The sequence below is a fragment of the Pinus tabuliformis genome, chromosome 4_2 (assembly GCF_031772625.1).
Source record: "Pinus tabuliformis cultivar Carrire ecotype Pingquan chromosome 4_2, CPIR1, whole genome shotgun sequence".
Lineage (NCBI taxonomy): Eukaryota > Viridiplantae > Streptophyta > Pinopsida > Pinales > Pinaceae > Pinus > Pinus tabuliformis.
This window is the reverse complement of record NC_142304.1, coordinates 331,131,909-331,158,548: the sequence shown is the minus strand read 5'-3', so window position 1 is coordinate 331,158,548 and position 26,640 is coordinate 331,131,909. Positions and strand designations below refer to the sequence as shown.

Here is a 26,640-nt window from a genome sequence, read left to right as displayed (position 1 = left end):
TCAATACTTCTGATTTAATTTTATCCGCGTAAGTCTGGCCGTCCAGAACTCCAGTCTTCTTTTCGTACTGAAAAAGTCACATTCGAGCTGTTCACTTACTACAAAGTGAGTAAAAATAAAATATTTGTGTCCTTCAATATTTTAGTGTGAAATGACCGTGGGCACGACTTATGGAGAAGGAGTCTGACGGAATAAATACTTCAAGGGAAATTTCCACTAGATTGGTTGAGTTTGAATTTTTTTTCTAACCGTGGTTAACAAATTAAGGTTTAACGATAAAGTGAGGCTAGTACTCTATATAAACGGATGTAGGTGGAAACTCTTTTAACATATTTTGGTTTTCTCGCCCCCTGCCTGTTTGTTGTATTTCACGAACCTTTCTCTGAGAAGAGGAGATGGATATCTCTGACACTCCTACTCTTTTCTTTAATATTATGAGACTCTTACTATTCTGGACTCTCTTGGTCATTCCTTCTGCGTTTTCCACAGTTGAATTATCTAATCGTCTCCATCCTCATCTGAGCAACGCTTCTGACCAAGAGGCTCTGCTTGGATTCTTGTCTGCCATCACTGGTTACAATCCATCCCAATCATTACCCACTAACTGGACAACCAATGTTTCGTTCTGCGAGTGGAGAGGTATCATTTGCAGTCGGCGGAGGCAGAGAGTGGTTTCTCTCAATTTTTCAAGCATGGGATTACAAGGTACAATCTCTCCTCTTCTCAGCAATCTCTCATTTCTTAGAATTCTCGACCTCAGCAATAACAGCTTTCAGGGGATCATTCCTCAGGATCTGGGTGGGTGCCGCAGTTTACAGCGGTTGTCTTTGTCCCGTAACAATCTCACAGGAAACATTCCCTCGGAACTATGCCTGCTCTCCATGTTACAATTCTTTAACTTAGGAACCAACAATTTGACGGGTACAATCCCTGCCTGCTTGGGAAACATATCCTCTTTGCACTTCGTAAATTTGTGCAACAACCACCTTCATGGGAGTGTTCCTTCCGAATTGGGTATGCTAAGTCAGCTAAGCTTTATGTTTCTGTGTAATAACCATCTCACGGGAAAATTTCCGTCTTCCCTGTCAAACTCCACCAATCTTATAGAATTAGATATATCTTCCAACCAGATTACTGGTCGCATTCCAGCCGAGTTGTGTAGCAAGAATACCCAGTTGACAGGTCTCTATCAGTTTGGTAATCAGTTGAGTGGTAGCATTCCTGCTTCCCTCTTCAATTGTACGAATCTTCAAGTGATCGACTTGGGGGACAATCAGCTAAGCGGTGTAGTACCCATGCAGTTGGGTAAGTTGACACAGCTCCAAGTGCTTGACTTGCAAAATAATCAACTAGTCAGCGGCAGCACTACGAGCTTGCCCATTCTTACTACTCTGACTAACTGTTCCATCCTGCGAAGAATAGAGTTATCCTCTAATTATTTCACAGGACAATTGTCCTTTTCTATAGGCCACCTTTCTACAAAACTGAGCTACATAAACTTGGGCTCCAATGAACTGGGAGGAGAAATACCTCCACAGATTGGAAACCTAACTAATTTAACACTCTTTGAAATATACTCCAATTCCTTCACAGGGACAATCCCTTCTTCCCTTGGTATGCTTTCAAAGTTGGAGAGATTATTTATGGGAGGTAATAATTTGGAAGGAAACATTCCAATGGAAATTGGGTTACCCAAAAGCTTAGGGCTTTTAGATCTCCAAGCAAATAATCTTTCTGGAAGAATTCCCGATTCTCTTTTTGACCTGCAACAACTAAGATATTTGAGTCTTGCCCAAAATCAGTTATCAGGGAATATACCTCCAACTTTAGGGAAATGCATGAACTTATTACTTCTGGACCTATCATACAACAAGCTCAATGGACTCGTCCCTCCAGAGGTTGGAGGGCTTGTAATATAGCTTTGTATTTCAATATTTCAAACAATTTATTACAAGGTCCATTGCCTTTGGGACTAAGTAAGATGACTATGCTTCAAGCTATAGATGTTTCTGCAAATTTCATAACAGGTTTCATTCCAAGTGCATTGGAACAGTGCAAAGAATTAGAATACCTGAATCTTTCATATAATGCACTTGAAGGTCCAATTCCAGATTCACTCAATGAACTTCAAAGTCTCCAGGACATGGATTTCTCCTCCAACAATTTGTCAGTGGAATACCTATGTCATTGGAGAATCTCAAAATGCTTAGCCACTTAAATCTTTCTTTCAACAAGCTATCAGGAGAAGTTCCTAAAGGTGGAGTTTTCAAAAAGTGTGGTGCTACATCATTTATGGGGAATCTTGGTCTTTGTGGCCCTTGGGTAAGTCTATCACCATGCTTTCCTCACAGAGATCAAACTGTTTCACATATGGAAATAGTCATCATACTTATATGTGTAGTTATAATTACTATGGCATTGTGTCTTTGGTGGAGATTAAATACTACAAGGCATAATCTTAGAGAGGTTGGAGCATCCTTGAATGTGGGGCACCAGAAGATCTCCTATGGAGAGCTCATCATTGCAACAAATAAATTTGATGATGTGAACTTGCTAGGAGTTGGGAATTTTGGAAAAGTGTACAAAGGGGTTCTAAATGATGGCACACTTGTTGCCATTAAGCTTCTTGACTTGAAAAATGAAAGAGCTAACAAGAGTTTTGAAAGGGAGTGCAAAGTTTTGGGTAAAGTAAGGCACCGAAATCTGATTAGAATCATAACATGTTATTCAGATCCCCAAATCAAAGCTTTGATATTTCCATTTATTTCAAATGGAAGTCTAGAGAAGTGGTTACATCCCAATGATAAAGAAGAAAGGTGTTTGAGTTTGATTCAAAGGTTAAATATAGCAATAGATGTTGCGCAAGGGTTGGCATATCTCCATCACCATTGCTTTGTGCAAGTGATCCATTGCGATCTGAAACCTAGCAATGTGCTTCTAGGTGAAGACATGGTGTCATATTTAATAGACTTTGGCATTGCTACTATATATCTTGCAAATTCAGAAGGCTCAACATCCACTTCCACACATGCACTCAAAGGATCCATTGGTTATATTCCTCCAGGTAATATTTAACCTACATAGCATATTATCCAATGTCATTAGTTTCTTATTTTCATTACAACTTCTAAATCAAAAACCTTACCATGAGGATTTGTGGATGCAGAATATGGACTCAATGGACATGTTACAACAAAAGGTGATGTTTATAGTTATGGAATAGTTTTATTGGAGATACTTACAGGAAAGAAGCCCACCCACAACATGTTTGCAAAAGGAATCAACTTGCAAACATGGGTGGCTAACAATTTTCCAAACAAAGTAGGAGAACTTGTGGATAAAACTCTATTAAGGAGAACTGGTATGGGAACTAAAGAAGATAAACCTCTCAACTGCCTTAGTGAACTCATGAGTGTGGGTTTGCTATGTACAAGAGAATCTCCCAGAAGACGACCTACTATGATGGACATCGTGGGAAAACTCCTAAGCATCAAAGACAATTTTCTAGAAGTTGTTGGTAATCCAAAATCCCAAATAGATATCAAACATTTGTTGGACAATACAAGTAGTGCTTACAGCAACATTAGAGAAGGTCAAAGTTCTTCATCATTCTAAATATAAGGAAGTATGAACAAGGCAATAATTTGACTACATTATTGTTAGCTTCCTATACTTGTAACACAATTCCTTAAAAATGTTTTACATAATTTTCAATATCATTTTACATGTATTGTTTTAAATTTATCTCTTTGATTTATTTATGTTGTTATCTCAAATAAATGTATCAAAATATAAGTATTTTTATTTAAAATTTACAAAAATAATTCTACCTTTATGGAAATATTTAAAGGAAAATTTAAATTACTTTCTATATTTTAATAACAAATGTATTTTTATCTTTCTAAAATTTATGTTTATTAAGTTATTTATTTTAATTAAAAAATAAACATAATTTTGTTTATTTTTTATAATTATAATGTGTTATTTTTTAATTCAATTTTTTTATTTAATTAATATCTTCAATTAATTAAAAAGAAACTGAAATTATTTTTTATATTTTAAGTAATTCAAATTATTTTTTATATTTTAATAACTAAATGTATTTTTACGTTTCTAAAATTTAAGTTTATTATATATTTTTTTTAAATTAAAAAATAATCATAATTTGTGTTAATATTTATAATTATGATTTGTTATTTTTTAATTAAAAATAAATATATTCTTATATTATTTTAATTAAAAAATCAACTCATCTTTAATTTTATAATTTACCTTTTTATATTTATAAACATACTTTTTAATTTTACATTGATTAATTTATTGCAAATTAAGAATTATTGATAAAATATCTAATATGATATCAATCAAAAAAATATTAGTTTCCTACATTTTAATTTCACATACATTAATTTATTGTAAATTAAGAGTCATTTATAAAATATCTAATATGATGTCAATCAAGTATTTTTCCATGGTATACGAGTTGTGGCTTTAAGTTTTCTCGTATCATCGTTTAGTCCATGTAAAGTAGAATGTGCGTGAACATTATTTTTTTTAATGAGGTATTTCTATATTATTTAATATATATATATATATATTTTTTTTTTTTGGTTAAAATTATAAATTATATAATTTTTTTTTATTATTTATAAAATTATAATTTTATATTTTTTTATACTATTTAAATTTATTTATTTTTTGTAAGTTTGGTAGTATTTTTTTATTTTTGAGTTTACATGTCCATTATTCACCCTGCTATAAGGGAAAGTAGCACAAGATTCGAACCCAAAATCTTTGATTTCGTGAGACTTCATTCCACAGCCATGGCTACTTGAGCTACCCCAAGCAAATTATTTAAATTTAACTATTATTTATAAAGTTTTAAATTATATAAATTAATATATATGAGAAGAAATGTGTGTTTTTCTTTATTATTTTAAACTAAATTTATAATTTAATTTCAAATTTTATTGAGAAAAATTTTATATTTGAAGAAAAATTAAAAAAAATTCATTAACGAGATCTACTCAAATGAAAATATTATTAATATTCAATTAAATATAATTAATATTATAAATTTTAAAAAATAATTTATTTTTTAAATATTAAATATATTTTTCATAATTAAAAAACTATTAATCGGTGCTAAACATTGATGACTAATATGAAATGTAATTAATCTCAAATACATTATAAAAAAAAATTAAGTAATCAAAACTTTTAAGGACGGAAATATTTTTCAAATTATTTACATTAGTCTTAAGTATATATTATTAAAACATTCATACTATATAAATTTAAAATGTATATATGAATAAATAATTACATAAATATGTGTGCTTGCTTTATTAGTAATTTTTTTTTTTAATTAAACATTTAAAATGTAAAAGATCATAAATGTGTGAGGCATAATGTGTTTTGGGTGTAAAACTTTTTCCTTTTAATATTTTTTTCAAGATCATCATTTATGGTTTACCCAGAATAATAGTATTATGTTTTTTCCAAAAATAGATAGTATTGTAATTAATATTTTAATTAAATTTCCTTAGATGCGGGGATCGCACAATAAATGAGGTGGGGAAGTTTTCACATGTTAGTCTCACATGAAAGCTTGATAGGAATGGTTGGGTAGAGGTCATTCCCTAGATTCACTTCATGCGACATTCATTGCAGCTGGGTGGAAAAGCTTCAGGAAAGGACAAAGAAATTAAGCTATGAACAAGATATGAACTCTTCCATCGCTGAGGAGTCATACATTCCTTCTGTCGTTCATTCCCTTAGCTCTGCTTTGCGAGCGGTTAGTCGCTGAGGGTTAGGAAAGGTAGTGAGTCTTCGATGGTTCCAGGTCCGAGGTAGTGATTTCACAAGCCTTCTTATCATGGTGAGAAAAAGGGGATGAGCTAGAGGATGGGGTAGAGGTCCTTGATGCCAACCTCTCCCTCCCTGGCATGATTAGGGAGAAGAACAATTCGATGAGGAGATGCCAATGCATATTCATCGTCTTGTTGATGCTATGGAAGCTCAATAGAGAAGAAACACATATAATGTACACCGGGTTGTCCAGAATTTGTTGGGAAGACAACTCTGGGAGCATGAAAAAACCGGGGAAAGAACTAAAGGTAGATTTTTTGAACTTAATCCCTTCCTTCTGCACACACTAAAGGCCTCACGAAATTTATCTAAAGTTATGGGAATCATGTCCCCCCCCGCCTCTCCCCTATCCCTCCTCCGGGGAAAAGACACTCTTAGTCTGACACACTTAGAACCTCAAGCCCAGAAACAAAAGATTGCTAGTAGTCACAGCTATCCTAAACCAATTGGATAGGTGATGAACTTAGCTAGCTAGGCTAGCGTTGAGGGCTTGACCAAGGGAGAAGCCTCTTGGAGGGAGGAGGATTCCTATACTAGTAAAGCATTCATTAAAAGGGAGTGTCCCCCCTGGCTTCCTAAAGGATATGATGACCCTTTCGTTTACCTAGAGCAACAACAGAAAGCTAGGAACGAAAATACTCAACAATGTAAGGTCTCAAGGGAGAAAGCACATCTCAACTAGACCAAGGTCATTGAGGACGAGGATATGGGTGAATGCAAGAAGATGGATTACACTTTTGGGCCAAATATAGTGATGAAGTTTCAAAATTTTATTGTTTTATTGAATTGAAGCCCTCAAAATTCATATAGGCTTTGTGAATTTTGATTAAGAGTAAAAAGGCAATTTGGGGAGAATTATGATGTTGTCCTAATAATATTTTTTGCAAAAAAATTTAGTGTCGTATAATTTGTCAATTTCCCATTAAATGAAATGTTTGTTCTTGCAAATTTTCGCACATCTTAAGAGGTATGTGTGAGTTCATGTAGCATAACTTAGCCTCATATATATATATATATATATATTATCTACACAAAGACACTAAGTTGTGCATATTATTTTTTTTTTTATGCAAAATTATATTTTTTCTATTATTTTTTTAAGTTGGCAAAGTAATATTTCAATTGGATTTTGTAGACAGATGTGTTCGCGAAGATTTTTTCTACTATTTAAATAAATTCAAAAACCAATAATAACCTTTTGAAGGGAACTCGTAAATGAAGATATTTGTAATTTTTGATTTTTTTTTGTTTTGTATATTTTATGTTATTGATTTTGTATTCAAACCTTTTGAATTGTCCAAAACAGTTTCAAACAGTAAGTTTAAAATAAATTAGATGAAAAATATCATATGAATTCAAAAATGCCAAACTTATATGCCATAGCTTGAAATAGCTTGATTGAGCTCTTTGAATCATAAACTCCTCATTGTGTTTTCGGCAAGAATTAAAAAAAAAAATCCCTCAAATCGAGCTCCTATATAACTGTGGGTTACATATGAGCTTGATCGAGGGTTTATTTTTAAGCCCTCAAATAGCTCGATCAAGAGCTAAAATATTGCTCGATCGAGCTGCTTTCTTCTCCCTCCCAATTCACACACTTGCCAAAAAGTGTAACCCATATTCATGCATTCAGTCATCAGCCCAATCAAACATGCCAAATTCCCCAGACAGTTAGTCTCAAAGTCTCAATTTTGCATGTCATCTAGTTCTTTTTCTTACTCAGTTTAAGTCATTTCTTTTTTGTCTTGGTGTCATTTAGTCATCATTTCATTTTCAGTTTCAGTCACCATTATAACTTAGAACTCTTTAGGAGACCATTTGATTTACCTCTCATGGATAAATGGTCTCCTCAATTTTCTCCTTAGAACACACTTGTCTCTTTGTTATTTTATTTTTCTTGTTTTGCAAACAAGTGAAGAGATACAAACTATTCAGACCTCCATGATTGTACCTTATGTAAATATAAAGATTTTTGCTTGCTTAAAAAAAATAAATGTATATTAAATTAATTAAAAATTTAATTATTTTATTAGCATGTTTTGTGTGTAAAATTTATTAATATTTAAAAGAAGCGAAAAGTTAAAAAAAAATTAAACAAAAAAATTGTTAAAATGATTATATATTAATTTTTAATTTTAATTTATAAATATATATTTTTATTAATGAAAATTACTTTTATATATTATTTTTATAAATAAAATAATTATATTATATTATTATAATGAAATTTTAAAATTTATATAAATAGAAAATAAGTTTAAGAAGGAATTTAATAATTGAAGCTCACAATTATTTTATAAAATTTATAAATGTGTGTATTTATGGAAGTAGAAACATCATAAAAAAAATTACAAAACCATTGACTTAACACTTTCAACTTTGTAAGAGCCCTATCCTAGGGTCTTCTAACAGAGCTATTTCTGATGAATTTAAATGCAATAAGAGACAATAGTTTACTTTCTTACAAGACTTTTAAACAAATAAAATTTTATCATTTACATTCTAATCCTTATAACTTATGGAGAACATTTCATTTTAATAAATTTACTTGAGTAATCTATAGAGGAATACCTGTACCAATGGCTGGTGGAGATGCCTTTGAGTTGCTGCTCCTGTTGAACGCTCCTCTTGACTGACCCAACTGGATTTACCTCCCAGCCAACTAGGAAATAATTCATAGCCCAGAAAACCTCCACAGGTTCCCTAGCCCTCCGAGCCCAAGTCTAACCAGATGTAGTGTGTGTGTCTAAGATGAATGATCTAGACCAAGATGAACAATATTTTCCTCCTCTAAACAACCCAAGAAACCTCCACAGGTTCCTAAGGTCTTCAAAAATCACAACAAATCCTAAAATCACAACCAACCCCCAAAATCATAAGTAAGGGCCCAACATCCCCTTTTCTCCCTTCCCCCTTCCCTTTTTATACCCTCCCTCTCTTCCCCATCTCAACCACCTCTCATTAATGTCATTAACTTCTCATCCATCCTTAAAGTTGATTTCTCTTCTCCCAAGTAAAGTTGGGAGTACATTTGGAAATGTGACATGAATATAAAATTTGGAAATTAATGGGAAATGACCATGTCTTCTCCCAAGTAAATCTGAAAGTACATTTGGGAATGTGAGATGAATATATATATATATATATATTGATAATTAAATGGAGAGGACTATGTCTTCTCCTAAGTAAATGTGAGGGTACATTGGGGAATGTGAGATGAATATATATATATATATATATATATTGATAATTAGTTGGAGAGGACCATGTCCTCTCCCAAGTAAATGTGAGGGTACATTGGGGAATGTGAGATGTAATTAAATGGAGAGGACCATGTCTTCTCCCTAGTAAATGTGAGGGTACATTGGAGAATGTGAGATGTTCATATATATATTGATAATGAGTTGGAAAGGACCATGTCTTCTCCCTAGTAAATGTGAGGGTACATTGGGGAATGTGAGATGAATATATATATTATTTGAAATAATGGAAGGAGACCATATCCTACCTAAGATTCAATTTGAGAAGGTGAGTTGGGAATTTGAATAATAGAAATCATGAATTTTATATTAGACCAATATCTCTCAATATTTTTCAGATAATGTAAACATTAATAAAATTTGCAGGATAAGTTTTAAGTGGGACATTATATATACCCCTCCTTCAGAAAAATTCGTCCCAAAGTTAGAATGAAAATATACAAGGAGTTTGAAAGCATAGCAATTCAGAGAGAGTTATAGCAATAAAATTTGATAAGTCAGACAATGACATTACTTTCCATCAAGAGTCTCCAACTGATCTATATCCCCCTATCCATCCCGACCTACTTCCGTTCCCACCCTATCCATCCTCTATTGCTTTATCAGTGGCAACGACCATACTAACCACTGATAAAACGGACATGGTGGAAGCGTCGACTATGTCAACCTAACTTCCCCAACAAACAATTGGCAATCGTCATCACACGTCTAGGGGAGCGTTTCCACCGCTGCCCTCCCACAATTCCAGGTTTCAGAGGATACACGGTGGGAAATGCCTCTGTCTCTCCTTCAAAACTAGGGTCAACACCTTAATATAGACCACACTACAGAGCTGGTTGGACTTGTCATCGAATAATCCAGTCAGGTCGTCTTGCCACCTGTCATTTTGCATTTTACTCGTGTCATAAGAGTGCATATCAAGTAGATACCACATGTAGTAGAATAATGTACATTATACCTTTCTCATGAGATGTCTTGTCCTTCCCTCAATGGAATAGTAGATCTCAGATATCATATAGTTCTTTTCCCCCTGTGGGTTAGCTCTCATTCATGCATTTATATAACAACAAGACATATGATCATCACATTATTAAGTCTAGTATCCATGTGTCAATCTAGGAATTCTCACTGGAAGTAAATCATAAATTCACTAAGTCATTCATTTAAATAAATCATATCCACTTGAGCTATATATGAACCAAAATAATTATGATAAGTTACGCACTAGATAATCCATCACTAGGTGAGTCACACATGTAGGCCATACATCAACCACTTCTATCATCAATATCAAATCTATCAATTGATTGATATAAGTAGTTTTATGTGTCAAACCAAATGCATCAATATTACATAATGTTCATAAATAAATAACATGGAACTACAAAATAGAACCTTAACATAGGTAGCCGCCTAAGTCAAAAATAGGCATCACAGATGCTCAAAAAGTGAGGGGTAGTTACGACGCATAGTCTCTACATCCTCCCAAGTAGCAGATCCTGGGCTATACTTGTCCCATTGGACCTTAACTTGGTCTACCGTGCGACGTCTGAGCTATTGAACCCTACGGCCCAATATGCGTAATGGTTCTACCATTACGGTTCCCATGTCTAAGACCTGCAAGTCCCGCCAATCCTGTTTGTGAGATTTTTCCTATTCCTCGATTTCATGAACTAATTCTGGGCCAACTATCACTCGGTCCTCCAACTTTTCCCAACTCAACGGCATCCTACAAGGCATTTGATATAGAGCTTGATAAGGAGGCATCCCGATTGAACTATGATAACTATTATTATAGGCAAACTCTACGAATGGTAAGTACATTTCCCATTGAGTCTGATTATCCATGACGTACATCCTAAGCATGTCCTCTAGAACTTGATTTACTCTTTCAATTTGCCCATCTGTTTTTGGATGATATGCAGTGCTCAGGTTCAACTGAGTCCCTAGTGTTGACTGCAAACTTGTCCAAAAGCTAGATGTAAATTGGGAGTCTCTATCAGAAATGATCTTTGTGGGCAATCCGTGTAGTTGAATAACTTCATTGACAAACACTCGTGCCACATTCGTAACATCGTAAGTTTTCCTTACTGGGATGAAATGGGCACTTTTGGTCAATTTATCAATTATAACCAATATATCATTGTGCCTCTGGGAAGTGAGTGGAAAACCCACCACAAAATCCATGGAAATTACTTCCCATTTAGATGTAGGGATGTCATGAGGTTGCAGGAGTTCTGCTGGATGGTGATGTTTAGCCTTCACTCGCTAACATTCAAGACATTGGGCGACAAACTGGACTATGTCATGCTTCATGCCTACCCAAAAGAAGAGTTTCCTTGTGTCTGCATACATCTTCTTTACCCGAGAATGTGCACAATAGAGTGCTCTATGAGACTCTTTGAGTATGGTTTCTCTTATACCCCCTTCCTTAGGTACATACATTCTCCCTTGGAATCTCAATAGCCCATTTGGTTCAAGGACATATCCCTCAAACTTTGGTTCTATCTGTTTCCCATTCTGGATGGTTGAGATGACTTTTAGATACCAACTATCTTCAAAGAGTTTCTCCAATATCTGCTCCCTTAAATTTACCTTTAAGGCTACTAGGGAGAAGGTTTGTGGCCTCCTGCTTAGTGCATCCACCACTATGTTCTCCTTTCCCTTGATGTATGAGATTTCAAAATCATACTCACTCATGAATTCGCTCCATTGCCTTTGTCTGATGTTCAAATCCCTTTGAGTGAAGAGATGCTTCAGGGTTTGATGATCCATTCTTAACTCAAATATTCTCTCAATGAGGTAGTGTCTCCATAGCTTCAAGGCTAACATCATTGCTGCCAATTTTAAGTCATGGGTAGCATATATCTCTTCATGCTTCTTCAATTTTCTAGAAGCGTAAGCTATTACTCTACCTTCTTGCATCAATACTGCACCCAATCCTTGCGCTGAAGCATCAGTGCAGACAATGAAGTCTTTTCTTATGTCTGGTACTTGAAGGATCGATGCACTAGTTAGTAACCTCTTCAGCTCTGTGATCGCAATGTTACATTCATTTTTCCATTCATACCTAACCCCTTTTCGCTGTAATGTGGTGATGGGTTTTGCAATCCTTGAAAACCCTTCCACAAATCTGCGATAATACCTAGCTAGCCCCATAAAACTACGTACCTCATGGGCATTTTTTGGTACTGGCCAGTCCATTATGGCCTTCACCTTTTTCGGATCAACTGAAATCCCTTCTCCTGAAATGATGTGCCCAAGGTAATGGAATTTCTTTTGAAAGAAGGAACATTTTGACAATTTCCCATACAATTGATTTTCCCTTAAACAAGTCAATACCACCCTTAGGTGCTTTTCATGCTCCTTTTCATTCTTGGAATATAGAAGAATGTCATCAAGGAAGACTTGCATGAATTGGTCCAAATATTTATTGAACACCCCTTTCATGAGGCTCATGAATACTGTTGGTGCATTAGTTAAACCAAATGGAACAACTACTAACTCATAGTGCCCAAATCGAATTCGAAATGCAGTTTTTGAGACGTCCTCCTCCTTTATCCTCAATTGGTGGTACCAAGATCGTAGATCAATTTTTGAGAAGACTGCTGCTCCCTTCATTTGATCAAATAAGTCATCTATTCGAGGTATGGGTACCTATTCTTTATCGTGGCTTTGTTTAAGTCTCTATAATCTATGCATAGCCATAAGGAACCATCCTTCTTCTTGACAAAAATTACTGTTGCACCCCAAGGTGAAATACTAGTTCTAATCAATCCCAAGTCTAAGAGCTCCTTTAACTACATCTGCAACTCACAAAGCTCTGGAGTTGTCATCCTATATGGTGCCTTAGATATTGGTTCTACACTTAGGTTCAAATCAATGGTGAAATCAATCTCTCTTACAGGAGGTAATCTAGGAAATTCCTCTGGAAAAACATCCTTGAATTCTACCAAAACTGGATGTTGATCGAGGGAAGGTCCCTTCTAGTCACTTACAGCCTTGACCAAATATAGTTTGCAATCTTGTCTGAGACAAATTTTTACCTTCATCATGGATATGAATCGTAGGGACACACAAACTAGCTCAGATCTGATGCCTCAAATCTCCTCCACTGTTTGCCTGCCTCCACTGTGCAATCCTGCATGAGAATCACGTGAGCACAAGCTACAATTGCCTTGATATTGGCCCACACTGTGCAATCCTCATTGGCATAACTCAAATCCATGCATGTGCAAATCTCATGCACAACTGATAGTCACAACTCACCCTTTCACTTACCTCTAACACCTGTCTCTGTTGAACTGTCCATGCACTGAGTTAACTGATGTATGCTTTAGTTTCTTTATGAGTTAATAATTAGTGAATTAATTAATATTTAATTCAAACAACTCATCACTAGTGTATTCTTTAGTTAGACTAAATACAACTAGTTCAACTAAGTCAAACTGAACACAACTCCATCAACTCCACAATCAACTCCACAGAACTCACATGCATGAGTTCTAACTGAAGTCCTCCATGCAATAGCTCAACTAACACATAAGAAACCACGTGATTCCTTCTTTTAGCTGCATGTTCCACATCCGTAGCTCGTGTTAGCCTCCTGCTGCAGCAGGTTAATCATCTTTCATGATTGATAGTTTTACATGCCAAATATGTCGTGCTATGCATGCTGCAATGCTCCATATTTGCTACAGATGGCCAAAAAGTATCCATAAGAGTAGGCTGGTCTAAGGGCCATTGCTGTGTTCCAATTTTGATAAAGCAATCCATTTTTGGTTTGAGGCAGTTTTTCAGTTGGAGGTACTCAGGCTGGAGTTCACTAACATCTCTCTTTTTCTCATCACCCTTATTATATAACTCCCTATTACTTTTTCCCTTCCCCTATTAAAATCATGTATATAAATCCCCCTATGTAAATACCCCTCCCTGGCAATATAACCATACTTTCTACTAAGTCTGGGAAATCTCAGTCCATCTGGGACTGTTTTTAGCCCATCCGCGTCATTGAGGAACTGGTTTGACATCTGGTCAGCTAGTAACCTCTCCCTTAACCCCAAAAACCCCAAAAAAACCCATGTTTTCACCTTCCCCCTTGTAAAACTTCACCCTGATGCTATAAAAACCCACATTTCGCCCCTAACCCAAAGTTCCTGTGCATAATTATTAACCCGCGCCTTTATTTAACCCCGTAAACCCGTTTTCCTAAGTCTATAACCCACCGCGCGCATATTAAATTCGGAATATTCCTGCGAATATTCCCGCCCGTTAACTCCACATCCCGTCGTGTCCGCCGCCAGCTGTCCGATCCACAGCCCCGCAGATCTACGGCTGGCGGGCATCCTCATCCCCGACGCGCCCGGCCTTTAACGTCCGGGAGTTCGGCGGTTTCGCCGCCGTACTCCCGCCACGCGTCAGGTGCCGGGCTGTGGCGGAGCCCTTCCCTCCGAAACCGCCATCCCCCATAAGCGGTGCGCCACATACCGCTTACCGCCTGGTGACGTCACCAGCCCACGTCACCCCCCCTGTACAGTCACCTGCCTGCGTGGCCTCCTGCCACGTCACTGCCACGTGTCCCGCCACCGTACCTGCCACGTCATTGTCCGTACGTGCTGACGTCATCTCGCCACGTCGCCATGCTGACGTCACCCGCCGTACAATGTTGACGTCATCAGCCCTTTTTGGACGTAGAGGCGCAAAAGTCGCACTTCGAAGCCCCAGAATTGAATTTTGAGGCAGTTTTTGATGAGCGATTTCGCAGGATTTTTTGGGCCAAAATGGAGAATCTTCAGGGAATCTTTAAAGAATCTTCGCTCCATGCAGCCCCAGGAAGCCCGAAAAGGCGCAGAAATGATCCGTTTTCTTCACAGAGCATACCAAAATGATCAGAAAACAATTCCAGATGATATAGAGGCCGAACAACGGCCATTTACTGGTGATTAGACACGCAACACAACAAATCAACAGCCCAAATTTTGTCAGAGAGTATCAGTGGAAGAAAGGACGCCAGAAAGAATCAGTCATGATCTTTTAGGGGCTCGAGGCACCTGAACATTGATGAAGCCCCCAGAAAATCAAATCGATAAGCATCAGCCCATCCTTGCCTTCAAATCACCGTCAAGGCATTTAAGGCACCAGGACAGCAAGAAAGCATAAACCCATACCCATTTATTGCAGAAAACACTGCAGCAAGCCACCGAGGACAGCATCATTCATTCAGTTTTGACACATCGGCCCTGAGCACGGCCCGAGACATTCTTTGCATTTATTTCTAGATAGGATTAGGTCAAGTAGTCATTTTTATGACGTAATTAGGTCAAGATGTAATAAAGGAATTCTGCAGAGAGTTTTGCCCTATATATACCACCCTCTGTGTAGTTTTAAGGGTTGGTCAATTGATAATTTTCACTAGAGACTCGCTGTGTATACCTGAATTTTTCTGTAATCAAAGATTGCTTAAAGCTTGGAGAGCGAACTGCCTGTGGTTGATGAATGTGTTGAAGAGTTGAAGATGGAATTCCTGCGCTGCGGCCTGAAGCAATAAGTGCCTCTTATCTTTGTTTATGTGTTTGCCATTATCTAAATAGCAGGAAGAAAGAATAGCCTAGAATTAGTTTAAATACTCTCTATGCTCAATTCCTGCTGTTTCTTGATGTTTTCTTCTAAATGAATTGGTTATGAACATTGAATTCCTTCTGGCTCATGTTTACCCCAGTTCACCTGTGCTGGCCAATTATCTAGGAATTCTTAACTGCTCCTAGGTAGCGCCTTGTTGTTTCCTCTGCTAATCTGTTGGAGAGATTCTTAACTGCCTCTCTTTCTTTAGCATTCTTGCCATCCCTTGATCTTGAAAGTTGCTTCTGCTTCAGTTATCTTGCTCCATCTTCCCCTCACCGTTATTAAGGAAAGACACCAGCAGTTCCCCTCCTCGACTCCACGCCCAATGGTTTGAAACATTCAGACTATACTCAGCCTCTCTACCTGAAAGTGTCAGTTTTCCCACCAAAGCTCAATCAAAACCCCTGTGCATCATATCTAGCCTAAAATCACCCCCTTCAACAAAGCTAAATCATAAAGAGAGAGCCCTCTCTGACTGCAAGCAGGCTAGGGCCTGCAGTCCAAAGTTGGTTTGTGGTTACCTCGGCCGTATCCCTTTAGGAGTCAAAAGGGACAACCTGAGTGATAACATAATGGCGACTCCGCTGGGGAAATGAATCATGTGTCTATTAGTGCAAATCCTCAATTTTGACCAGTTCGCCTCGTTTTCTGGAGAAAGTGTTCCTTTTCTTCAGGGTTTTTCATGTTCAGCTCTGATCTGTGACGGTGGACAGAGATCAGGCACTTTAAGGTTACATCATCCACCTGGCGACTCCACATCATCCTCATAATAAAGACTCCGCTGGAGAAATGAACCCGAAGGAATTATATAAGCAGATCAGGTTCTTGATTTGGATGATCATCCAAGAGACCATGTTCTTTCTCTTGCACCAAATTTTGTTGTGCATATTGTACTTTAAAAGCGATTTTATGTCAGATTTTTGTGTTTTTCCTTTGGAAAAGATTGTTGAAAAGCCTCCTTGCACATCAGAGCAGCAGCTTTCAAATGTTGTTGAAGATCATCATACAGTCAAGGAGGAACCAAAAATAGAGTCCAGTCTTCTAGTTCCTGTATATACTCCCATGCCTTGTAAAGTTCCTGAAAGATATAAGCCACTCGTTTTGCCTCCTGTGCTTGGTCCCCTGCCGGCAAATCATCCTGAATATCTCCCTAGATTTGATGGAGAGAATGGCACTACTGCCCAGAAACATATCTAGGCTTTCGAAGATTATCTTAATACATTTGAAGTGGAAGATGAAGATGTCAGTCTTATACTATTTGCCCTTTCTTTGCAAAGCGAAGCTAGGACTTGGTTTAAAGCGTTGCCTGAGGCGAGCATCTCTAAGTTTCAGCAGTGCGCCAAGCTTTTCCTTGATAGATGGATGATCAGAGGTAATCTCTTCTTTCTCATCGAAGAATACAATCATTTAGAAAGGCATCCGGATGAATCTGTTCAGCAGTTTTCAGACAGATTCAATCAAGTTTATCAAGCCATGCCTCTAAATATAAGACCTCCCCTTGATTTAGCTCTATTGCAATATCCTAGAACATTTGACGCAAAAATGGAATTCTGTCTGAGAGAAAGATGCCCGTCCACCTTGAAACAGATGCAGGACATAGCCGTGGACGTGGAGGCAAATCTAAGAAGGAGGGAGGAACAGCACAAAGCAGAGCAAGAAGAAAGACTTCATAGTGTGTTACAAAAGACAGAAGAAATGATGCAGCTGATCACAATGAAAGTAGAAAGTTCAGAGCACCAGAACAGATCTGTTTCAGATCAGGAAAGTAGTGACATTCGCGAACAAACCTGCCACAAAACAGATGACATATTCATCCAGCCATACATGATGGAGCAGTCTCCTGATATACTGTGTGAATATAATAGCTTCTCTTCTTTCAACTGTCTGCCCAAGTACGATTTGTATGATGATGATTATGAGCCTAACAACCAAATCAGCCTTGCAGAGGAATCAGATCCTATTTTGGCAGGAAGTAGTATTCAGGTTCAGCAACCTGAACCCAATGATCAGCGTGCCCATCTCAGCTATGAAGAAAAGGAGGAAAACGCAGAGTGTGCCGATTTCAGTGAAGGAACTTTACCCTTTTGTTTTGAATCTTTCCAATTTATCAAGGATAACTATCATGCTATATATGATCAAGTGTCACCACCTGTTGCTATTGACCGTCTGGAGGTTAATCAAGATACTGTTCCAAAGGTATCGCCTCTAGTTTTGCAGCCCCAAAGAGCCATTGAATATCAGATTGAGGAGGACCCAGAAGCAGAAGCATATGACCAGATGATCCAAGTGGATCCCCTGCCTCTTTGTTTTCAGCCATCTGAATTATTCAAAGAAGAAGAAGACCAGCAGCCCGCACAGATCAGTCCGGCCCTATTCGAGCCAGATTGTAATAAATTACAAGCACCTCTGCAAGTACTGAATGACCTATCCGCTGGCAGGCAGAATGATGAAAGAAATCAGTGCACGTCGCCATCAACAGGCTGCAAGGCTCAGTATCGAGTTGACAATGATCTCCCGACTCCAAGGCATGGTAGTGATCCTGAACCTTTGTACAGTTCTTTAATTCAGCCAAAAAATTGTATATATATGTTGCAGGACAGTTTTGTACAATATTTAAACACCGCAAAGGAGGTTAGTAGCTTCCTGATCTTCTCAAAGATTGACAAAGCCATAACAAATTGTAAAATCTCAGTTGGTGTCACTAGCAAGCACAAGCAGCAAAGCCCACTCATGTTATTATTACTTAAGTGGCTGCATTGGTTATTTCACTTCACCTAACAACAAAGTAAGTGCTGGTTAGGGTAGGTAGGTAGGTAGGATCAATAAGGTAGCCAGCTAAGAGAAATTTGCAGAACACAGCAACAATTGAATGCAAGGCAGTCTGACCTGTTGTTCTTGACTTTTCACAAGGAAAAGCCATCCCCAAGTGGAGCCACTGTTAGCCTCCTGCTGCAGCAGGTTAATCATCTTTCATGATTGACAGTTTTACATGCCAAATATGTCGTGCTATGCATGCTGCAATGCTCCATATTTGCTACAGATGGCCAAAAAGTATCCATAAGAGTAGGCTGGTCTAAGGGCCACTGCTGTGTTCCAATTTTGATAAAGCAATCCATTTTTGGTTTGAGGCAGTTTTTCAGTTGGAGGTACTCAGGCTGGAGTTCACTAACATCTCTCTTTTTCTCATCACCCTTATTATATAACTCCCTATTACTTTTTCCCTTCCCCTATTAAAATCATGTATATAAATCCCCCTATGTAAATACCCCTCCCTGGCAATATAGCCATACTTTCTACTAAGTTAGGGAAATCTCAGTCCATCTGGGACTGTTTTTAGCCCATCCGCGTCATTGAGGAACTAGTTTGACATCTGGTCAGCTAGTAACCTCTCCCTTAACCCCAAAAACCCCCAAAAAACCCATGTTTTCACCTTCCCCCTTGTAAAACTTCACCCTGATGCTATAAAAACCCACATTCCGCCCCTAACCCAAAGTTCCTGTGCATAATTATTAACCCGCGCCTTTATTTAACCCCGTAAACCCGTTCTCCTAAGTCTATAACCCACCGCGTGCATATTAAATTCAGAATATTCCTGCGAATATTCCCGCCCGTTAACCCCACATCCCGTCTTGTCCGCCGCTAGCCATCCGATCCACAACCCCGCAGATCTACGGCTGGTGGGCATCCTCATCCCCGACGCGCCCGACCTTTAACGTCTGGGAGTTCGGCGGTTTCGCCGCCGTACTCCCGCCACGCGTCAGGCGCCGGGCTGTGGCGTAGCCCTTCCCTCCGAAACCGCCATCCCCCATAAGCGGTGTGCCACATACCGCTTACCGCCCGGTGACGTCACCAGCCCACGTCACCCCCCCTGTACAGTCACCCGATGAGTCACCCGCCTGCGTGGCCTCCTGCCACGTCACTGCCACGTGTCCCACCACCGTACCTGCCACGTCATTGTCCGTACGTGATGACGTCATGCTGACGTCATCCCGCCATGTTGCCATGCTGACGTCACCCGCCGTACAATGCTGACGTCATCAGCCCTTTTTGGACGCAGAGGCGCGAAAGTCACACTTCGGAGCCCCGAAATCGAATTCTGAGGCAGTTTTTGATGAGCGATTTCGCAGGATTTTTTGGGCCAAAATGGAGAATCTTCAGGGAATCTTTAAGGAATCTTCGCTCCATGCAGCCCCAGGAAGCCCGAAAAGGCGCAGAAATGATCCGTTTTCTTCACAGAGCATACCAAAATGATCAGAAAACAATTCTAGATGATATAGAGGCCGAACAACGACCATTTACTGGTGATTAGACACGCAGCACAGCAGATCAGCAGCCCAGATTTTGTCAGAGAGTATCAGTGGAAGAAAGGACGCCAGAAAGAATCAGTCATGATTTTTAGGGGCTCGAGGCACCTGAACATTGATGAAGCCCCCAGAAAATCAAATCGATAAGCATCAGCCCATCCTTGCCTTCAAATCACCGTCAAGGCATTTAAGGCACCAGGACAACAAGAAAGCATAAACCCATACCCATTTATTGCAGAAAACACTGCAGCAAGCCACCGAGGACAGCATCATTCATTCAGTTTTGACACATCGACCCTGAGCACGGCCCGAGACATTCTTTGCATTTATTTCTAGATAGGATTAGGTCAAGTAGTCATTTTTATGACCTAATTAGGTCAAGATGTAATAAAGGAACTCTGCAGAGAGTTTTGCCCTATATATACCACCCTCTGTATAGTTTTAAGGGTTGGTCAATTGATAATTTTCACTAGAGACTCGCTGTGTATACCTGAATTTTTCTGTAATCAAAGATTTCTTAAAGCTTGGACAGCGAACTGCCTGTGGTTGATGAATGTGTTGAAGAGTTGAAGATGGAATTCCTGCGCTGCGGCCTGAAGCAATAAGTGCCTCTTATCTCTGTTTATGTGTTTGCCATTATCTAAATAGCAGGAAGAAAGAATAGCCTAGAATTAGTTTAAATACTCTCTATGCTCAATTCCTGCTGTTTCTTGATGTTTTCTTCTAAATGAATTGGTTATGAACATTGAATTCCTTCTGGCTCATGTTTACCCCAGTTCACCTGTGCTGGCCAATTATCTAGGAATTCTTAACTGCTCCTAGGTAGCGCCTTGTTGTTTCCTCTGCTAATCTGTTGGAGAGATTCTTAACTGCCTCTCTTTCTTTAGCATTCTTGCCATCCCTTGAACCTGAAAGTTGCTTCTGCTTCAGTTATCTTGCTCCATCTTCCCCTCACTGTTATTAAGGAAAGACACCAGCAGTTCCCCTCCTCGACTCCACGCCCAATGGTTTGAAACATTCAGACTATACTCAGCCTCTCTACTTGAAAGTGTCAGTTTTCCCACCAAAGCTCAATCAAAACCCATGTGCATCATATCTAGCCTAAAATCACCCCCTTCAACAAAGCTAAATCATAAAGAGAGAGCCCTCTCTGACTGCAGGCAGGCTAGGGCCTGCAGTCCAAAGTTGGTTTGTGGCTACCTCGGCCGTATCCCTTTAGGAGTCAAAAGGGACAACCTGAGTGATAACAGCTCGAACTGAAGTGCTCCAAGAGAATAAGATAATGTTTAGAGTCCAAATATTACTAAGGGCTAATAATATTTGACTGTTTCTATTTTTAGCTTGGCAGTCTAAAAATAAACTCTGATCACTCCGCTGTGAACCAAAAATAGAAGTCCATCTATTTTTCCCAACATGACCAATCATCCATAAACAACATCCTGCAACTCATAGACCATGATCCATATGTCTAAAAATAGACATAGTTTAAAAATAGACTTTGCACCAAAAATAGCCTGCGGACCCACTTAGTGAAGGCGACTCCTTTCCACTAAGCTCCATCATCTTGTTGCATTCTCAATACTCCCTCTCAACAAGATATGGATTATCTGCAACCCCTATCTTGCAACTCTGGAATGTTCTGCATGCAACACATTTGCCCGGTCCACTTGCTTCAACAACACTTGGAACAAAAACACTCCCAACTGACCACTCTGTTGGGCTAGGAACATACTCTGATGCTAAAGCTATACCTGCTGCTAACAAGTGATCCCTCTCTAACATCTGAGCTACTGCAACATCTCCATGCATCTTGCACCATTGCACACTTCTCTGTGCCACCTAGCACTATGCAAAACACCTGTGCCTCTCGCATTGCTGCAGCCTGCTAGCTATGCGCTATCCTGGGATTCCCTACACTGTCGTTCTCTCTGCCGCTCCATCCGCATCTGTCTCTACCCAATCAGTCAGTTCCTGCTACTCCACATCGGGGCTCCCGTAGCAAGGTCTCATCCAAGAGGTTGGGTACCTCAAGGATCCTGCCCCTCCTCCTTGGGACGATCACTCTATATCGCCCCACCTCCTACCTGGAGGTATGGCTGCATGTGATCCCTCAACCCACCTGGCTCGAAGTTTCCCCCTACTGGAGGTCTCTGCATGAGTAGATGTCTCTAATCGATCTCCTCTCAGCTTCCCTCGTTGTGGCTGCTCCATAACCTCCTGAAGCTGCTGCACCAATCGTGGCTCCTCCACAATTGTCTGAGACTTATTCTGGCTCTGCATGTTGAGAGGTAATATACACTCCCTCTCAACAACCAAGTCTCCATCAGTTGCCTCACTGCCCAAGGCTTTGCATGCATATTGAACCTCAAGAGCATATAGGTTCTTGACCCGTGAACCAATCTGCTTCACCTGTCTAGTGATGATGCGTCTAAGGAAAACCTTTCCCTTACTGAAGACTACATCACAGCCTCTGTCTTCTAGCATCGCGATTGACACCAAGTTTCTCTTCAGTCTTGGTACATACTGGACATCAGTCAAGGTAAGGCGAGCTCCATGCTTCCTTTAAAAAATAACCGTGCCTACACCTGAGACACTATACTTCTCATCATTACCCATCGCTATGAGTATCTGGAGATCTTTCTCCTCCAAAGTACTGAACAAACACTTGTCACTGGTCATGTGGAAATAAGCTCCACTGTCAAGAAACCAACCACTTCCCACCATGGATGAAACCATGCATGTGAAGAGTGTGAGTCGCTCTTGCTTTGGAATAGATCTGTCAACGCTTTCCACATCAAGTATGGATAAGCCTTTCCATGCAGGCTAGACACAATGTGATCCTTCACGCCCTCCAACAGAATCCTTCGACACTTTGTTGTCTTCTTTTGCCAAACCTCAGCTTCGGTAGCATCAATAGGCTTTGGGACCTCAACCTCTATGATCTCCTTCAGCCCATTATCATCTAACACTGTCTCCATCTTGTCCTTCCATGCAATATAGTTTGAGCTGCCCTCAAGAGCATACTCCAATCGCAATCCGTTGAAAGACATTGCAACGTTGACACCAAGAAAACACTGCTGCAAATTCGAATTCCACCAGCTCCAAATTCAACCGCTTCTGATCTAAAATTCGTGAGAACAAAGTATTTCTTGTACAGAGATTGACTGTATGGGCTTTTACTAGATATCTCACCTTCCAAAGGAAGGATGAATCCAGAGGCTACCTAGCCCGATTACAGACTCTGCCTGAAGAAATAGAATGTAAACACTTCCTGAATAGTAGATCTGATGATCAACAGCTTTGATACCATGTAGAAATTTTGAATAATAAACAGTTATTCACAGAGATTATCCCGATTATAAACTATTGCGGAATACATGCATAATACATAACCTCCTCTATGTTGATCATCAATTTAGCAGCATCAAAAACAATGAAACATCAATCGCATGCACACATTAACACAGTATGTAACCCGGGGAAAGCTTACAACTGAAAACCCCACACTATCTGTATATTAATGATTGAGAACATGTAACAATACATAGTACAATACTCCTCACAAGTACTCAGTACTATCTCCACCTGTTACACACAAACTAGCTCAGATCTGATGCCTCAAATCTCCTCTACTGTTTGCCTGCCTCCACTGCGCAATCCTGCATGAGAATCACATGAGCACAAGCTACAATTGCCTTGATATTGGCCCACACTGCTCAATCCTCATTGGCATAACTCAAATCCATGCATGTGCAAATCTCATCCACAACTGATAGTCACAACTCACCCTTTCACTTACCTCTAACACCTGGCTCTGTTGAACTATCCATGCACTGAGTTAACTGATGTATTCTTTAGTTTCTTTATGAGTTAATAATTAGTGAATTAATTAATATTTAACTCACACAACTCATCACTAGTGTATTCTTTAGTTAGACTAAATACAACTAGTTCAACTAAGTCAAACTTAACAAAACTCCATCAAATCCACAGAACTCACATGCATGAGTTCTAACTGAAGTCCTCCATGCAATAGCTCAACTAACACATACGAAACCACGTGATTCCTTTTTTCAGCTGCATGTGCCACATCCGTAGCTTGAACTGAAGTGCTCCAAGAGAATAAGATAATGTTTAGAGTCCAAATATTACTAAGAGCTAATAATATTTGACTATTTCTATTTTTAGCCTTGCAATCTAAAAATAGACTCTGATCACTCCGCTGTGAACCAAAAATAGAAGTCCATCTATTTTTCCCAACATGACCAATCATCCATAAATAGCATCCTGCAACTCATAGACCATGATCCATATGTCTAAAAATAAACATAGTCTAAAAATAGACTTTGCGCCAAAAATAGCCTGCGGGCCCACTTAGTGAAGGCGACTCCTTTCCACTAAGCTCCATCATCTTGTTGCATTCTCAAAAAGGTTTACCTGACATTGGTCAACACTAGGCCCTACTTCTTGTTTTATTCTAGAATCCATCTCAACTTGTTTAAAGTCATTGTGCTCATAGGCTGCCAACACACATTTTTCTAATGCAACTATTGAAATGAAACTATCTATAGCACCAGAGTCAAACAAAATTTTAACTTTTACTTTGTTTATCATACCTAAGGTTTCTACCACGGCAGACTGGTGTTTAACATGTTGATTGTCAACTGCTGCATAGATTCGATGGTGGCTACCTGCTCTCCCCATTGGTTCTTTTCCCTCTCTTCTATTGTTACCGGTTTGAAACTTAGGGTAGTCCCGCTGGTAATGAGGTCCTCTGCATCCCCAACAAGTGATGCGTGGTGGACATTGAACCAAATGTTGTGGAGTTCTTTGGAAAGAGTTTCTTCCCCTGGAACCCCTGCCCCCACTTGCTGCTCCTTGCGTATGACTTTTATTTGTACGCGCCCTTGAAGCTGAGGGTGAAGCTGCACTAAAAACCATTGAAATCCCTACTTTCGGTGTTCTAGGTATAATCATGTTTCCATATGGTGGTGGCCTCAGACTTCCTCCCCATTGGAAGGTACGAGGGGCCTTCCCTATGAACCCTGTTTGATGTGAAAAGATGGCCCTGCCTTCACCCGTTGAGTCTAAGTGTTCTTCAACATAACGAGCCTGTTCTACAGCTTCTGCAACTGAGGATGGTTTCCACATCCGCACCATTGCCCTAATCTTAGGTCTCAATCCATACAAAATGTTAGTGTCAATCTTTCCAGCCTTCCTCCAGTGATCAAACATGCTCTTACAAAGTGATTTTAAGGTGTCAAGGTCAAATTTTATGATTTCAGTGAGTCTTCAAGTAAAATTTGGTCACTAGGCATTAGGTCTAGGGTTTGCTTTCACTCCTTTCAAAGTTGTCCAAATGTCGGTCTATGTCACTATTCAGCTGAGTCTACCATCATTTAGAGGGTTGTCATCATCATGTCAGGTTCCAATGGGTCATTTTACACCTTGTTCATGCTTAAGTTGCGCCTAGGTAAGGTCATTTCCCTCTCCTAGGGTTTTGAAGGCAATTTCTCTTGGACGGTCAAATCATCAGCAAAACTTATATCCTGATGTTCATCCACCTTCCCATATCCTTAATATACCTTATTAAACACTTCCCATCACTGAGATCCCCCAAATTCTTCATTTTCGCACAAACCCTAGTTTCTTGCTACAACTTGGCAATTTTCTAGGCTAGGCCTATGTTTTTCCCTTTTGGACCCCTTACCCTCACTCAATCTTTGAAATTCCACTTTCCTCTGCTTCCTAACATCCCTCCCTACTTCCAATAATTTTTCCAAGAATTTAGAAGCCCCTTATCCCCTTCATTTCGCTTTATTTCAACAAATCCCTTGTTCCACACATCGAGGTAGGTTTTACTCAAATGATGTTTCTGAGAAATCAAAGATGAATTTGGGAAAAATGAGAGAGGTTTTTGTCTAAAACAGGCCACTAAAGAAAAACAATCCTTCACTTTTTACACAAGTGTCATGGTTTTAGACAAATGTCAAAAATACAATTGTCTCGGGAGAATTGATGCACCTCTGAAGTGACCTTGGGAAAATCAAGTTTTCTCCTAGCTTGGTTAGCCAAATGACTTGCTTGATGAGTCAAATGATAACCAGACACAAAGATATTTCCAATGAGATATCATGAGCTCAATTTGGAGTTGAGGAAGGCATTCAAAAGTTGGCTGCAACAGCACTCTGCCTTGAGGCAGCCTCACTTTGGCACATTTTGACCAGTCTTGGGAGATTTGATTTTTGATAGGGAAAATGAACTCCAAATTGAAAAATTCCATTGGGTTTGTTATGCTCTTAACCTGCAAAGCAATACCCAAGTGAAGAAAAGATACCGAGAACACAGAATATGCGAATAAAATATACCCAGAACACAGAATAGCAATGATTTTATTATTCAGAGAGAAATGTTCACAGGCCTCTTCGAGGGGGCAACCTCCAATAGAGCAAAGCTCGATTACAAAACAAGACACGATGCTCCTCGCAGGGAGTCTCTATCCTTTATATATGACTCATACATGCAATACCACGGGCCAATATCGTGGGTTTTATTAATACCATCTATCTAATACTACCGCCCAT

General features: G+C 39.1%; 1 protein-coding gene across 1 annotated transcript; it reads left to right on the top strand.

Annotated features, from left to right (window-relative positions):
- The first annotated feature begins 349 nt into the window (after positions 1 to 349).
- Positions 350 to 3,710, top strand: LOC149169293 (uncharacterized). The gene is made up of 2 exons (XM_089427056.1): positions 350 to 3,064; positions 3,167 to 3,710. Exon 1 carries the CDS (start codon positions 396 to 398, stop codon positions 1,917 to 1,919), a length of 1,524 nt encoding a protein of 507 aa, XP_089283182.1. The 5' UTR covers positions 350 to 395; the 3' UTR covers positions 1,920 to 3,064; positions 3,167 to 3,710.
- Positions 3,711 to 26,640: the final 22,930 nt, after the last annotated feature.